Source organism: Doryrhamphus excisus, chromosome 10, assembly GCF_030265055.1.
Source record: "Doryrhamphus excisus isolate RoL2022-K1 chromosome 10, RoL_Dexc_1.0, whole genome shotgun sequence".
Lineage (NCBI taxonomy): Eukaryota > Metazoa > Chordata > Actinopteri > Syngnathiformes > Syngnathidae > Doryrhamphus > Doryrhamphus excisus.
The window spans coordinates 14657861-14675240 of NC_080475.1; the positions used below are offsets into that span (position 1 = coordinate 14657861).

Below are 17380 nucleotides of genomic sequence, written 5' to 3' on the forward strand. Positions count from 1 at the left end.
CACACTCACATTCATACCTATGGACAATTTGGAGTCGCCAATTAACCTAGCATGTTTTTGGAATGTGGGAGGAAACCGGAGTACCCGGAGAAAACCCACACATGCACGGGGAGAACATGCAAACTCCACCCAGAGATGGCCGAGGGTGGAATTGAACCCTGGTCTCCTCGCTGTGAGGTCTGTACGTTAACCACTCGAACGCCGTGCCGCTACAAATTCATATTATTTGTATTATTTTCGACTATTTTGTGTGTGTGTTTAGTCATATTTGCTAGCTATTGAAAACACCCAGGGCTGCACGGCGGACGAGTGGTTAGCGCGCAGACCTCACAGCTCGGAGACCTGGGTTCAATCCCACCCTAGGCAATCTCTGTGTGGAGTTTGCTGTTCTCCCTGTGCCTCCCACATTCCAAAAACATGCTAGGTTAATTGGCGACTCCAAATTGTCCATAGGTATGAATGTGAGTGTGAATGGTTGTTTGTCTATATGTGCCCTGTGATTGGCTGGCCACCAGTCCAGGGTGTACCCCGCCTCTCGCCCGAAGACAGCTGGGATAGGCTCCAGCAAATAGCTCAAAACAAATGCTGAAACATTAAAAAGTGGGGGAAAAAGTTGCTACAAACTGAAAAAAAAAAAAATACGGTAAACATTGCGCTAAATTGAGAAATTTCAAAAAACAATACAAGCAGTTGCCTTTTATGTCTTTTTTTTCTCCATAGAGTGTAACTGCAATAGCCACTCTTCAGTGTGCCATTTTGACATGGCGGTGTATTTGGCCACTGGCAGCATCAGCGGAGGAGTGTGCGATGACTGTCAACACAACACAATGGGAAGAAACTGTGAAACATGTAAACCATTTCACTACAAAGACCCCTTCAAAGACATCCGTGACCCTCGAGTCTGCATATGTGAGTGTATACAGTACTATGTACTGTACATATGTCTAAAACCCTCTTCTGTGTTTTATTAAATGCATTGGTTGTGTATCCCGCAGCTTGTGATTGTGACCCAGACGGTTCGGAGAATGGAGGCATGTGCGATAGCCACACAGAGCCGTCACTGGGCATGGTGGCCGGTCAGTGTCGCTGCAAGGCCAACGTTGAGGGCCAACGCTGTGACAAATGTAAGACAGGATATTTTGGCCTGAGTGCCGACAACCCTCAGGGCTGCCAACGTGAGTATATACATAAATAACACACACAAATGCAGCACTGATTTACAGTACATGTTCTGTGGTTTATATTTGACTTCATTTAACAACTGGAATTACCATGAACGTAACCATGAGATCAATGGTCATCTGGTTGTTATGCCTTCTCTTCTCCTTCTTTGCCACTTGGTGGGAGTGATAGAGGCATGGGTGCGCCAAACTGCGCTGCTCAGGAAAATTGCAAAGTGTGCCGGCCACACTCCATTGGCGCCACGCCTGCCAAAATTAGAGCCCTGCCTGTCAAAGACCCACAATTACTTTTGAATATTCTGGATAGAAAAAGAGTAACCCAGGGGTAATATTTGGGTTTTTTAAAATGGGAATATGAGCATATTTGTTTTTTTATTGGTGGTTACATCTTTCATTCATTTTGTGAAATAATTGCCTTATTTTTCCCTCCCCCAGCTTGCCACTGTGACCACAGAGGAACGGTGTCAGGCAACACCCAGTGCGACCCCGTCAGTGGAGACTGCTTCTGCAAGCGTCTTGTTACCGGACGCAGCTGTGACCAATGTCTGGTGAGAATCTCATCCTTACTGACGGACAACACACAGTCCTGATTGTCTCGCTGTCCGTCTCGTCCCACTTAACCAGGAATAGTCCAGGCAGGAATGTGAGCTTCTGCCTGGGTCTAAATTTAGTGCAGGGATTTGAAGCTTTTCTGCTTGGTGTGGGTTACTGCCGGTCTAAAAATGGGCAGGCCCCGACCCGAGTCGGAAAAGTAGAATGTATGAAATCTTGTGCAAAAGTTAAAGTAGTTGCACACACACAATAAAGTGTTGTTACTGCATCATGCACCATGACGGTGTCAAATAACAGGAAGCAGACAGTGATGATAGACCACAATGCTGTCAATGTTAGCTTTTCAGATTACAGGGTTGACTTCAGTGGTGTGACTCATGTTTTCGTCTTTTATTAAGAGATGAGGCTTCATGTCGTCATGGTGCTCATGCTTTCTCTTCTTTTTTATCTGTTTTCTATGTGTTCTGGAGGGAGTACAGATGAAATCATTAGAAAGGTCAGAGAAGAAATGGTCACACTAAAAAGATGGTTTGATGATAATAGATTTTACTTGAACCTAAGTAAAACTAAAATCATGCTGTTTGCAGAAAGGACACGCGCCAGCAAATACAAATAGACTCTCTGGTTCTACCATATCTTACTTATTGTGTGGAAATATGGGGTAGTAACTATAAAAGCAATCTTCACTCGCTAAATGTACTGCAAGAAAGGTCAGTAAGGATAATTCATAATGCCGCCTACACAGAACATACTAACTCCTTATTTCTAAAATCACAAATACTTCAACTTGCTGATATAGTTCATCTTCAAACAGCTAAAATAATACATAAGGCTAAAAATAACCAATTCCCTAAAAATGTCATCCAATACTTCTCTACAAGAGAGGAGAAATATGATCTCAGGGAAGAACTACATTTGAAACACTTATATGCTAGGACTACGTTAAAAAGCCATAGCATTTCAGTATGTGGAATCAAACTATGGAATGGATTGAGTAAGGAACTCAAACAATGCACAACGATGAGCCAATTCAAGAAACAATACAAGCAGTTGATGTTTGCTAAATACAAGGATGAAGAGTCTTGAACCAGTCATGGTGTGCTATATATATCACTATATTGACACTTACTATGGTACCCATTATGTCATTGGATGGTCATATCAACTTGTACTTCGGTACGAGGAATATTATTAAAAAATAAAATAAAATAAAAAAAACCTTAAACTGTATTATGGAAAGCAGGAAGTGAACAAATGTAACAGTTACTGATTGTAAAAGTACCAGATGGAGGGGTAGGATTTAATAAGCTTTGCTTCTTCCTACTCCTTTTGGACATGTGGAACTGTAACTGATTATGTGATGCATTCAATTGTAATCTGATGCATGTTCAAATGAAATTAAACCATAACCATTACCATCTGTTTATTTATCTGTCTATCCATCCTAGCCAGAACACTGGGGTCTGAGCCTGGACCTGAATGGCTGCAGAGGCTGTGAATGTGACATCGGAGCAGCTTTGGATAATCAGTGAGTGATGTTTATACATTGGAAGAAAATGAAAATGAATGGATGGGTATTGGAATGCGTAATAAAATTGTCTGGTGGAACATTTTGGCATTTTTTGTTTCGTAATCTCCAGATGTTTCTAATCTAAAGTGACATTATTGGTAGAGTGATTGTTGGAAAATAAGTGAACAGTGGTTTTGGAAAGTCAATGTAAAAACGTCATGTAAAACGTTGTGTTCACCATAGATGCTTCATGGAGAGTGGCCAGTGTCGCTGCCGTAGTCACATGACAGGACGCCAATGCACACAGGTGGAGTCTGGGTATTTTTTCATGGCTCTTGACCACTTTTTATATGAAGCTGAGTTGGCCAAAATGGGTCAGGTGAGTTTTCCGACAAATATAACGATATTTATGACAGAAGATACAGTATTTAGATTTGATGTACGCATCAGGGCTGCACACTGGAGACCAGGGAGCATCAGGCAGGCCGCCCAGCTACATGGACAGCTTCTGGGTTTGCTCGAGTACCAGAAGGAGGCACTTTGGATTTCCTCATTAATAACATTGCTTATTCCATGGAATACGACCTACTCATCCGCTATGAATCACAGGTATGCATGCTTCACTCCTTGTAGAAAGTTCCAAATGCCAACCATGCCCTCTTTTCACATTCATCCACATTCCAGATGCCAAGAGACTGGGAAGAGGTACGGATAACCGTAATTCGACCGGGACCAATCCCCACCAGCAGCCCTTGTGGGAACACTATTCCCGATGACGACAAACTTGTTGTGTCCCTGCCGGCTGGAGCAAGGTTTGTGAACATGGGCCACTGTGCAGCTGGACTAGCCGACAAACTAGCTGAAGCCTTACGCCACGGGTCTCAAACTCAATTTACTTGGGGGCCACTGGAGCTAGGGTCTGGGCAAGGCTGGGCCGCATCAGGTTTTAAAAAAAAAACAAAAAAAAACGCATTTATTAAACACAGAAAGGGATGAAAAATGAGAATAATACTGAGGTCCCCGCGCTGGAGATTACGGTGCATAACAGCTATGATTATAGTAGTAATAATGTATCTATGAATGGTATAACTGTGACAAAAAATCAGATCAGAAATATCAGGGAATTAGTTGTTGTCCTATTTTTGTCCTCCAGATTCGTGGTCCCTTCTCAGACTGTCTGTCTGGAGAGAGGCGTGACCTATACCATCCGTTTTGACTTCAGACGTTATCAGGACGCCAACAATGTCCTTAACGGAGCGGCCAACGCTGTCCTCCTGGTGGACTCTGTGAGGACAATTCCACCCCCCCTCCCTTTCCTTCCAGTCAGTCCTTTGTGCTAATTACGCTTCTCTTGGCTCTCCAGATTGCCTTGATGCCTCGCCATTCCTCTTTGGAGATGTTCAACGCCGGGGATCTGGCATCTAACACAAGAAAGCAGATGTACGAGCGGTATCGCTGTCACGAGGGGGCCAAGAGTGTGACTCGCCCCTCCATGAGCGACACCTGCGCTAAGTTGATCACTAGCATGTCGGCTGTTATTAACGACGGAGCTTTGCGTAAGTGAAAAATCGCTTATTTGACTTATTTTGTATATTGCACTGTTGTCTAGTTAGCTGATGTCACCGCTTTTCTTCCCTACAGCCTGTAACTGCCACCCACAGGGATCCATTAGCTCTGTGTGCGATGTCCGCGGAGGTCAGTGTCGCTGCAGACCCAATGTCATCGGTTTACGCTGCGAGCAGTGTGCCTTTGGGACGTACGGTTTTGGACCCTCAGGCTGCATTGGTGAGTCAAAGCAAACATTTCTCCATCATGCATCCTATACTCACTCATTTGCTAAGACTACGTTAAAAAGCCATAGCATTTCAGTATGTGGAATCAAACTATGGAATGGATTGAGTAAGGAAGTCAAACAATGCACAACGATGAGCCAATTCAAGAAACAATGCAAGCAGTTGATGTTTGCTAAATACAAGGATGAAGAGTCTTGAACCAGTCATGATGTGCTATATATATCACTATATTGACACTTACTATGGTACCCATTATGTCATTGGATGGTCATATCACCTCGTACTTCGGAACGTGACAAAAAATAAAAAATGAAATAAAATAAAAATTATAAAAATGTATAAAATATTTTTTATTATATTAGGAAAGCAGGAAGTGAACACATGTAACAGTTACTGATTGTAAAAGTACCAGATGGAGGGGTAGGATTTAATAAGCTTTGCTTCTTCCTACTCCTTTTGGACATGTGGAACTGTGAACTGATTATGTGATGCATTCAATTGTAATCTGATGCATGTTCAAATGAAATTAAACCATTACCATTACCATTAAGCCCGCCTCCTCCTCCCGTTATGCAGCCTGTGGTTGCAGCCTGGAAGGTTCGGTGACCAGACTGTGTGACACGTACACGGGACAGTGCCAGTGTCGCCCCGGAGCGTTTGGGCAACAGTGTGACAGATGCCAAGCGGGTCACTGGGGCTTCCCTAACTGCCGACCTTGCCAGTGCAACGGCCACGCTGATGAGTGCGACCAGAGGAGCGGCGCTTGCGTTAACTGCAGGGACAACACTGGAGGAGACAAATGTGACAGGTGATCTCTTACTGGAAATCGGGAATATACAGTATGCGAATCGATTAACCGGGAGCTACCGTGATCCGGATTGGAGGTCACAGGAAATTTCATTTTTTTTGTTGTTGAAGCGTTTTGAAGGGCGGCACGGCGGTCGTGTGGTTAGACCTCACAGCTAGGAGACCAGGGTTCAATTCCACCCTCGGCCATCTCTGTGTGGAGTTTGCATGTTCTCCCCGTGCATGCGTGGGTTTTCTCCGGGTACTCCGGTTTCCTCCCACATTCCAAAAACATGCTAGGTTAATTGGCGACTCCAAATTGTCCATAGGTATGAATGTGAGTGTGAATGGTTGTTTGTCTATATGTGCCCTGTGATTGGCTGGCCACCAGTCCAGGGTGTACACCGCCTCTTGCCCAAAGACAGCTGGGATAGGCTCCAGCACCTCCTGCAACCCTCGTGAGGAAAAAGCGGTAGAAAATGAATGAATGAATGAAGCGTTTTGATTCCAAGAGCTGTTAATGGAATGTTGGAAAGTTGAGTCTTCTTATATCGATTTTGTTGTGTCCGTAGGTGTGCTAACGGTTACTATGGTAACCCAATTCTGGGAGTAGCACCTGGTGGCAGTAGCTCGTGTCGCCCGTGCCCCTGTCCGGACAGCCCCACCAGCGGGCGCCATTTTGCTGCTTCTTGTTACCAAGACAACCGCAACCGGCAAATTGTCTGCAACTGTAAGCAGGGATACACAGGTAAACTTTTTTTATGATGATTTCTGACAATGTGGGCAGTTTTGTGACGTGGGAATACAGGATTGTAACTAAACTTCACTAAGCTGGTGGTAACCTGTCATCGTTCCCTCCCTTATATTATCGGTACAGGGATTGTTAAACGCTCCAGGTTGACCATTTGTAAGCGTAAGTGGATCACCACTATCACCAGTTTATATCATGCATGGCAAAGTCAGCTTCTCTCATCTATGATTGGCCGTGTTAAGCACTACGTAGTATCATGGACTGTCCCTTTAAGGATCTCCAGACCACATTCTGAACCTCAGCACAACATATTCATGCTATTGTACCCCACTGAGATGGTTGGATGGTAAATAAAACTCTACCACAAGGGAGAGACATTTTTGTATTGGAAAGTTTTAAGAAAAAAAAAATCCACATGATGTCCAGTGGGATATATTGTAGTTCTCTACACTCACATTTGAACCTGTCCGTTTTCCATTGAAGAATCGACCTAGTTCCTTGTCCTTGGTCCAACTTGGTCCAAACACAAGGTCTGTCATCTTTCCCCACCTTCTCTAATTTCCTCCTGTACTCCTTTTCTACCAGACTCAAATATGTCAAGTATTTGGCACTGGTTGCACACACACACACACAAAACGCAGCACTGTGTGGCATGCAATTGTGTTGCAACTCTTGGAGTGGGGGGAGATATTAGATTGGAAGTGAAGTAAAACTTTTTAGGAAACTATAAAAAAAAAATATTTTTAAGGTTGTTTCCTATGTTTTTTTAGGTACTATATACAGTCAACATTTTGGTTTTAACAATAAAGGTAGTCGTGGAATACTGACCGATCTCTCACTTCAGGTGCCCGGTGTGAGGAATGTGCCCCCGGTCACTATGGCAACCCCTCCCAGCCCGGTGGGCGCTGTCAGCCGTGCCAGTGCAACAACAACATAGACATGTCAGATGCGGACTCGTGCGACAGGCGCACCGGAGACTGCAGGAAGTGCCTTTACAACACAGAAGGACCCGATTGCGGCATCTGTAGAAGCGGCTATTTTGGAGACGCTTCCAGGCGCAACTGCAGAAGTGAGTACCTTCTTGACTTGGTAAAAGTACAATGTTGACATGCTGGTGTTCCCATCCCTTTAGAATGCATCTGTAATTTCCTTGGCACGGACCGGAGCCAGTGTATGGATCGGGAAGACTGTGTGTGCCAGCGATCCACAGGCCAATGCCAGTGTCTCCCAAACGTAATTGGGCTGACATGTGACCACTGCGCCCCTGGACACTGGAACCTGGCTAGCGGCAAAGGCTGTGATCAATGTGGCTGTGACCCCCACAACTCACTCACATCGTTGTGTAACGAGGTAGCATAACCAAACCCTGATTGTTAGCATGATTTGATTGGACTCTCAAATGCATACATAACTTCCTGTTTGTCTTACAGTATTTATTGTATATTTGTACAGTAGAACCACTAAGGTCAGACTCTGGATTTTATATGCACCATTGGAAATTGATAAAATTATCTGTTCCAAGGTCAAACTGTCACCATCAAAAAGCTTTTTTTTGTGGAGGAAAGTGTTATATGAATTTTCCGAAGTGGCACTCAAGTGTAAAATGAGTATTAATTAGGGCTGGCAAATGATCAAAAAAATTCTGATTAAAATCTGATTAATCACAGATTTTTAACTAATTAATCATGGTTAATCGCCACTTTTACTGTATTTAATTTTCTACTGCTTATCCTCACGAGGGTCGCGGGGGGTGCTGGAGCCTATTCCAGCTGTCTTCGGGCAAGAGGCGGGGTACACCCTGGACTGGTGGCCAGCCAATCACAGGGCACATATAGACAAACAACCATTCACACTCACATTCATACCTATGGACAATTTGGAGTCGGCAATTAACCGAGGGTGGAATTGAACTCGGGTGAATAGAAAGATAAATTATGATATATATTTGTATGTATTAAGAGCTCCAAATGAACGTTATTATACGCAATGAGGGATTGTGTTGAATTTTTTCAGTCAGTGACTGATGCACGATCGTTCCCGCTGTCTTGAATAAAAATATGCACCGTTTACGTTATGAAACGAAAAAGTGCAAGGTGCATACTGCAAAGTATTGAGAGGAGTGTCATATTTTTGCCATATTTGCTTGATGCACGGCGGAGACCCGAGTTCAATTCCAGCCTCGGCCATCCCACATTCCAAAAACATGCTAGGTTAATTGGCGACACCAAATTGTCCATAGGTATGAATGTGAGTGTGAATGGTTGTTTGTCTATATGTGCCCTGTGATTGGCTGGCTGGCCACCAGTCCAGAGTATACTCTGCCTTTCGCCTGAAGATAGCTGGGATAGGCTCCAGCATCCCCCGCGACCCTTGTGAGGATAAGCAGTAGAAAATGAATGAATGAATGCTTGATGCCGATAGGTCACAAGTGTATGAGAAGTAAAAGGTCTGATAAAAGCTATTTGTCACTACCTAAACTGGGACAAACAACCGAAAAAAGTTCTATGCACACTTTAAAAGTAACATTTTTGCGGCATTACATATTGCGCAATCTTAGGGACGTTGAACTTCCACTGTTTTTGTATTAATGTACATCATAAACAAGGGTACCTTTTTCCTTTAGATGACATTAAAACTTTTCTACATGTGTTGATGCAGTTTAGTGGCAAGTGTCAATGCCGTGATGGATTCGGTGGGAAGACGTGCACGGACTGTCAAGAGAACTACTGGGGAGACCCCAGGACACAGTGCAGAGGTCAGCAACACGGGCAAACACAGCAACAGACCCGAGATTCGATACATTTCTCATATTATTACTGTTTAGAATAAGTATAGATTACCTCCATGTTGACTTCCTTCCTCCTCATTCCAGCTTGTGACTGCGACTGGCGAGGCATCGAGACGTCTCAGTGCAACCGCGTGACAGGTCACTGCGTCTGCCAGCAGGGGGTGTCAGGGGTCCGCTGTGACCAGTGTGCCCGAGGGTTCTCCGGCATCTTCCCCAACTGCCAGCCCTGCCATCAGTGCTTTGGGGACTGGGATCGCATCGTCCAGGTGCAGGATCTAATCTACTATGAGGACATATCGAGGTCTGATCCTCAGTTCCTAATCTCGGTTTCTTCTCCACCAGGACTTGGCGGTGCGAACAAGATCTCTGGCCGAGCGCGCCCATGAGATTCAAACCACCGGGCTGACTGGAGTCTATGAAAAAGCTTTCAGGGATCTGGAGGAGAAACTGGCCCAAGCTCAAGGAATCGTCAACTCACGGAATGCAACTGCTGCTGCCATTACTACTCTGATGGAGCTTATTGAAGAGCTCAGGTACATACTACTTATTACTTGTAGTATTCAGCATTAATAAGTTACAGAACAGATTAAAAACCGAATAAGATCTCCACAGAACTCAGGTGGGCGACACCACTGACACACTGAACCGTCTGGAAGGAGATCTGACCGCCGTCCAGGACAGCAACTCGGAAGCAAGCAAGGATCTGAGTTCATTAGAGCGAGAAGCCAAAGAATTGAACCTGACTTCAGAGCAGCTGCATCACCAGCTGGATATTCTCAAGAACTCTAATTTCCTTGGTGAGTCGTCCTTCTTTTATTTGCTTTCACCCTAAATATCCATTGATCTCCTCCCTTTCGTCCAAAGGTGCGTATGACAGCATTCGTACGTCTTACAACACGTCTCGGCATGCGGAGCGGCGCGCCAACGAGTCGACGGTGACCAGGCCCAGCACAGTCAGCCTCTCGGCGGACACCCGCCGTCGCGCTGAGCGCATCATTGCTTCCAAGAAGGATGACTTTAATCGCAAAAATGGTGGCAACAAGCGTTCGCTGAGCGAGCTCAAGACCAAAGTGAACGGTCTGGACATGCAGAAGATCAACGAGAAGGTCAGATTTTGTATAGAACATAATGCATACCACATCATTAATAATAATTATTGTTATAATATAGATTATTGTTATCATAGATTAATATTTCCTTGGTTATAGGTATGATTTATCTATGATAATATTATGATAATTACAAAAATATGATGTAACTACAACTGTTCCTGTGATCTTCCATTTCCTCACTATGTTCCTCAGAGTGGAACCTGCAGCGGAAATCTCTAAGCTAGCTTTTTGTATCCTTGCCCTAGATTGTCCTATAAACAGTACATAGACGAAATGCTGCATTCTCGGAACACTTAAATTATTATTATTATTATTATTATTCATTCATTCATTTTCTACCGCTTATCCTCACAAGGGTCGCGGGGGTGCTGGAGGCAGGGTACACCCTGGACTGCTCACCAGCCAGCCAATCACAGGGCACATATAGACAAACAACCACTCACACTCACATTCATACCTATGGACAATTTGGAGTCGCCAATTAACCTAGCATGTTTTTGGAATGTGGGAGGAAACCGGAGTACCCGGAGAAAACCCACGCATGCACCGGGAGAACATGCAAACTCCACACAGAGATGGCCGAGGGTGGAATTATTATTAATATTATTATTATTATTAAGATTCAGGATTGAAATGAAAGCAGGGGGATAAAGGAAGCCCAAACTTTCAATCTAATTAATTCTCATACTTTTCATAACTGCATTCAAGACTGACATGATGACCAGAGAGCTACGTTCCAATCATAAACTGTATAAGGTTTCTAAAATATTATGACAGGTCAATAACACTCAATAGGTTATTACTTAGGCCTATAAATATATATATTTTTTAAATCGTGCAATAAATATTTTACATTCATTGATTCATTCATTTTCTACCGCTTATCCTCACAAGGGTCGCGAGGGTGCTGGAGCCTATCCCAAATATTATTTTTTTAATTATTTTTTAGATATTTTACAATAAAAAATAATTTTAAAAATAATATTTTTAATTATATTTTTAAAATAATATTTGGAGCCTATCCCAAATATTATTTTTAAAATTATTTTTTAAATATTTTACAATAAAAAATAATTTAAAAAATAATATTTGGGACAGGCTCCAGCACCCCCGTGAACCTTGTGAGGATAAGCGGTAGAAAATGAATGAATGAATGAATGAATGAATCATATTTTTAATGACCTCTCATGGCCCACCGGCAGTACCACCACGGCCCACCAGGGGACCGCGGACCACACGTTGGGAAACACTGCCCTAGACCATGATGTTGAACAATCTTTTGAGGCTACCATGTTTCAACTTGCAATCGTCCACCATAAATACCCTTTCTGGTGATTGGCTGTATGATATATTTAACTGGAATGGCTGATCCAAACATGTCTATATGTGCCCTGTGATTGGCTGGCGACCAGTCCAGGGTGTACCCCACCTCTCGCCCGAAGACAGCTGGGATAGGCTCCAGCACCCCCTGCGACCTTCGTAAGGAAAAGCGGTAGAAAATGAACGAATGATTGCTGATCCAAACAACCAGTAATTTATAAAAGGAAAATAACTAGATTACCAAACTTTGTCATACGACTGTATCTGTCCCACAAAAAGGTGTGCGGTGCTACCGGTGACGCTCCCTGTGAAGAGAGCCCCTGCGGTGGCATAGGTTGCCGTGACGATGAGGGAAAGCGTCACTGCGGCGGCCTGAACTGTAACGGCGCTGTAGCGGCGGCCGATAACGCCCTGGAGAGAGCCAAACATGCCGATAAGCAGCTGAACAAAGCCATGGGAGAAGTGGAGGGGCTCTTCATCAAGGTACGGACGCCATCTATAGCTCCTCTGGTATTATATATTTACAGCGATTTCATTGCGGTACCTCGCTCAGGTGGCGGAGGCAAAGACCAAAGCGGAGGAGGCCAAGGGTAAAGCTCAAGCAGCTCTGGACAAAGCGAAAGTCACTAAAAACAAAGTAGAACGCTCCAACAACGACTTAAGAGACCTCATCAAGCAGATCAGGGACTTCCTCATGCGTGAGTCCGAACGGGAGTAGAATGAAGCAGAGCTTATTTAATCCTACGTAGCCTCAAGCGGTACAACAGAACGTGATGTTAATCACACGTTTTGTTTTTTTTGTTTCAGAGGATGGGGCGGACCCTGACCACATCGAGGCGGTGGCAAACCGCGTGTTGGAGCTGTCCATCCCAGCTTCTCCGCTCCAAATCAGACAGCTGGCAGACGAGATCAAGGAACGCGTTCAAAGCCTCTCCAATGTGGACGCCATCTTGGCGCAGACGCAAGATGATGTGCGCAAGGCGGAAAAACTGCTGCTGGATGCCAAGAGGGCGAGGTATTATAATCATTCTGGGAGGATTAGGAGACTGTTGGATAACTCTCTCCCATACTGTATGTGTGTCGTGAAGGCATCATGCTGAAGGCGTGAAGACCACAGCAGAGACGGTGAAGCAGGCCTTGGTGGATGCCAAGACTGCTCAGACATCTGCAGAAAAGGCAATCGCCAGAGCCAGAGTTGACATCGATGACACAGAGACTCGCTTGGCACAGGTGACGAAATACAAGCGCCCGAACCTTGTACTTATAGTGTATACTTTATACATACTATATATACAGCGTCAGGCAAAATGATATGAAATAGTTGTAGGTTAAATAAAACGCAAATAAAGTAAAGAAACTAAAATTTTGGTTTTAATGCAGATTAAGTAGCTTTGAAAAAGATGGTGTTTTGAGATCATTATGGGATCATGTCTACCAAGATTGAAGTGCAAACGGAACGCTGGTTGTGATTCGTTTTGATAAACCTTTTCACAATAAAAGCACAATTCTCACCAGTCCAATTCATGGCAGAAACTGACAAAGAAACGCAAAACAATGGCATTATAAGGAAACAAAGCAAAATTGCATTATATGAAAAAAATGGCATTATATGTACTTTTCGAAAACAAAAACACTTTTTTGTTTTACTTTATTTGCCTTTTATTTAACCTACAAATGTGTCATTTTGCCTGACCCTGCATATGTATGTATGGGGGTGTGATCACGAATTTGAATGAAATGTTTGGGACTTTAAAATTATTCATGAAATAATTTTAATAAATAATATAATTAATTTAATAATTTGATACATTTTTCTAAACACATTCTAAATTTTAGAATTATAAGGAAACAAAGCAAAATGGCATTATAGGGAAAATAAATTGCATTATATGTACTTTTCGAAAACAAAAACACTTTTAGGTTTTACTTTATTTGCCTTTTATTTAACCTACAAATCATTTTGCCTAACCCTGTATATGTATGTATGTGGATGTGTTCACTGATTTGGATTAAATGTTCGGGAATTTAAAATTATTTAAATAATTTTAATTAAATAAATTAATTAAATAATTTTCCCCAAAATTCAAAATTGTCCATACCTACCACTACTTCCACACTTTGTTTCTTTACTTTATTTGCCTTTTATTTAACCTACAAATTTGTCTGATAATTTTGCCTGACCCTGTATATGTATGTATGTGGGTGTGTTCATGGATTTGGATTAAATATTTGGGAATTTTTATTAATTATAAATTATTTAAATAATTTTAATAAATTAATAAACTTAATTAAGCCCCGCCTCTCGCCCGAGGACAGCTGGGATAGGCTCCAGCACCCCCGCGACCCTCGTGAGGTAGAAAATGAATGAATTAATTAAATAAATAATTATATGTATGTATGTGGGTGTGTTCACGAATGAAATGTTCGGGAATTGAAAATTTTCTCCAAATTCAAAATTTTCCATACCGACCACTACTTCCACATTTCTCAACCGATTCACCTCACTCAACAAAGTCAGGACATTTATGCTATTAGCCACAGCACAAAAAATCTCAAACTACTGGATATTTAACCTTCCCATGTAAGGTGTTAGCATGCTAATGTTAGCATGCTAGTTTTGGTGCTTGGCGGAGCTCTGCAAGTGCTTTTCTAGTTGTCATTGATATTGTTAGCAAAGAGGTGGCATGCCCCCAAAACACTAAATAAAATACATTTGTATCTATTATATGCCCACTATACTAATAATGAAGTTTTGAACTCCCAAAATTGTACTTCTTGTGAGGCGGTAACCTTGTATAGCTCTCCTATTAGCATCTTTAAGCTCACTCTAGTAGTTTTGGAGCTTCCACCGTCCCATGCCCTGCTCATAAACTGCAACACACTTTACATAATTAGCATTTTTCACTCCACTAAAGTTCATGTAATTTCCTCAGATTGAATCAGAGACATCGAACGGTGAGAGGGAACTTAGCGAGGCCATGGTGCGTCTGGGCACGTTGGGCCGAGAGATCAGTGTGCTGAAGACCAAGCGTGCCAACAACAGCATGGCAGCAGCCCGGGCCGAAGAGACGGCCACCATGGCCAGAGACAAAGCAAACGAAGCCAAGCAGGTCATATTGTTTGTTTACAAGTCAAGGTCATGTATTGACCTTGCCTCCATATTGACTCAAATCATCATTGGATGTCCAGATTCTAGACGGGCAGCTGACAGATAAGTATCATGAGGTGAAGCAGCGAGTCAGCACCAAGGCCAAAGCTGTACAAGATGCAAAGACTAAAGCAGAGATGCTTCGGGATGAAGCAAAACAGCTCCTGCAGGACGCCCAGAATAAGCTAAAGAGACTAGCAGGTACTGCTACTTGACTTTAAACGCTAATATCCAACTAGTGTGGTAATTGACATGGCGTGTTTTGTTTCCACAGAGCTGGAAAAGAACTATGAGGAGAACCAGAGAAGGCTGGAAGGGAAAGCACGTCAGCTGGATGGCTTGGAAGACAAGATGAAAGCCATCCTCAATGACATTAACAAACAGATCCAGATCTACAACACATGCCAGTAGTAGTACAGTGAAGTACTACTACTGCACTACTACTGTACTGCATGAAGAACATTTCATAAGAGGAACATACTGATAAAAGGTGAATGTATGCAAGTTGTATTGCTTATCAGTGGAATTGTAAATGTGTGTACTGTACTATCAAAAATATATGTATAATTTAATTTACAGACGTCAACATGTCCAAATATATTCGTGCAAAGAAACCACTGTTACACTATAATAATAGTTTTTTTTTATTTTATTTTACGTATTTAAAGGAAACAAAAGAGACCAGGTTCATTTTTTCAATTTCCTAACAAAGCTATGCCAAAGAAGCTAAGAATAACCAAACATTTTCACCTAGCTGGAGTTTTACAATATGAAGGAATGTTATGGCCGCATTGAAAAGAAATAAATAGTCGTCCCTCACTACATTGCGGTTTTTGTTAAAAAAAAAAATTACGCTTCATGAAATACCACTTCCACACATAATGAGAGGAGAAGTTAAGTATTTTTGGCTACTTTGTCCTTCTTCCTCACTCCATTTGAAAGGAGAGGCTATGCTAGGAGCAGCGATCCCGTAACATGAGCAATATCGATGTAAACAAAGAATAATAACAGTGTGAAAAAGTGATTGTAGAGGTGTTATTTCATGTCTTCAGGGCTCTAATAATGTTAAAAGTTCTGGAACCAATTAACCACGATAAATGAGGGATGGCTGTAATAGGATGAATTACTATTAATATAAATTATATAATTTTACAATATTTGTTTTTAATGAAAATACTAAATACTAATAAAAGTTATTTAAATAATGTTTTTCTAAAAAAAACAAATATTCTTATACTATTACTTTATATTCGCAGAATTTGTATATTTTTTCCTTGTCTGTGTGACCTTTTGTTTTTACAAAATGACAAAGAAAATAAAAGTGCCCATACAATACTGTACTGCTTATTATATTACAGTGCCTTATTTTGTTGGGTTGGCCGATATGGACCTTAGCATATATCATATAATATATCGTATAATGACAATTTAAAAGGACATATAATTTAATCATCATCATTGATTGTAATTCTCCTTGAGCTTAAGTTCATGTTGATGAAGAAAATAAAAGTTTGCTCCCGCATTCAACACTCCGTCTCAGACTCCCGTTTTTTGGTGCTTCAGAACATATCTTTATCAATAACAAACTGGCTAATTTGTGTATATAATATCACCAATCAATTGAACTACGTTGGCTTGTAAAGGGAACTTTGGCGAGTTTGCATATTGTAATGGCGGCCTGTGTTGCACTACTTTGACTCTTCCACAAGATGTCGCCAATGTTGCTTTTCAAAGCTCCGAATCTGTACAATGTGACATAGATTGCTTTGACTTCATTGTTCCACAAGATGTCGTCAATGTTGCTTTTCACTGATGCATCAAAGCTCCGGTACAATTTGAATGAAAACTTCATAAAGCTTCACCCGCCCTCCCCTAAGATATAAACATTTCAACCACGCAACCACACTAGCATGCTGAACTAAGCTAACGCGCTAGGTCCCATTCATGTTCCAACGTTCCGCCAACTTTCCACGGTGTTTATCTCCATTTCAACCTGTTTAGTCCGGAAGCTTAAACGATGCCACGCATGCGCGAGGACTACGTCACTTCCTTAAGGAAACGTTCGCTACTTCGACGTCACGTGCTGTGGTAATGTTTTTTTTTATTTATGAACACAAAGTAAATAACCGTACTTTATTGGGGGGCGTTTTTTAGTGGCTATTTGTTAGCGTGAGGATGTTTCTATCGTAAAAAAGTTACACAATGTACGTAACACAGACGTAAATCTCATATCCGGTTAAGTCTAACAAACATAAATTAGAAAAAACACTTTTTGAATGCAATTATATTTGAATTTAAAACAACCATAAGCAAAGTGCATAGTCTATGCTTTAGGAGTCAGCTCGAGTTTATTGTAAAGGAGAAATACTATTCATCTAAACATAGCTGCATACTTTGCCAGTGCTTTTTGTAAATATTTTTTTTCAGTTGCGAATAAAA

General features: G+C 42.1%; 1 protein-coding gene across 2 annotated transcripts in view; it reads left to right on the forward strand.

Moving 5' to 3' along the window:
• lamb2 (laminin, beta 2 (laminin S)) overlaps positions 1-16450 on the forward strand; it is a 30451-nt gene extending 14001 nt beyond the window's left edge. Inside the window, exons 10-36 of one of the 2 annotated variants that reach the window (XM_058084771.1) lie at positions 721-909; positions 996-1175; positions 1617-1729; positions 3182-3261; positions 3487-3622; positions 3694-3852; positions 3928-4055; positions 4397-4529; positions 4607-4799; positions 4885-5028; positions 5613-5844; positions 6395-6570; positions 6700-6735; positions 7418-7642; positions 7706-7923; positions 9232-9328; positions 9446-9627; positions 9704-9894; positions 9974-10158; positions 10226-10467; positions 12073-12276; positions 12347-12491; positions 12601-12808; positions 12882-13023; positions 14727-14903; positions 14983-15142; positions 15216-16450. In XM_058084771.1, the coding sequence (XP_057940754.1) occupies positions 721-909; positions 996-1175; positions 1617-1729; positions 3182-3261; positions 3487-3622; positions 3694-3852; positions 3928-4055; positions 4397-4529; positions 4607-4799; positions 4885-5028; positions 5613-5844; positions 6395-6570; positions 6700-6735; positions 7418-7642; positions 7706-7923; positions 9232-9328; positions 9446-9627; positions 9704-9894; positions 9974-10158; positions 10226-10467; positions 12073-12276; positions 12347-12491; positions 12601-12808; positions 12882-13023; positions 14727-14903; positions 14983-15142; positions 15216-15352 (4412 nt within the window). In that variant the 3' untranslated portion in view covers positions 15353-16450. The remainder of the gene's footprint in view (positions 1-720; positions 910-995; positions 1176-1616; positions 1730-3181; positions 3262-3486; positions 3623-3693; positions 3853-3927; positions 4056-4396; positions 4530-4606; positions 4800-4884; positions 5029-5612; positions 5845-6394; positions 6571-6699; positions 6736-7417; positions 7643-7705; positions 7924-9231; positions 9329-9445; positions 9628-9703; positions 9895-9973; positions 10159-10225; positions 10468-12072; positions 12277-12346; positions 12492-12600; positions 12809-12881; positions 13024-14726; positions 14904-14982; positions 15143-15215) is intronic. The other variant, XM_058084772.1, reaches the window with a different exon arrangement.
• The last annotated feature ends 930 nt before the right edge of the window (positions 16451-17380 follow it).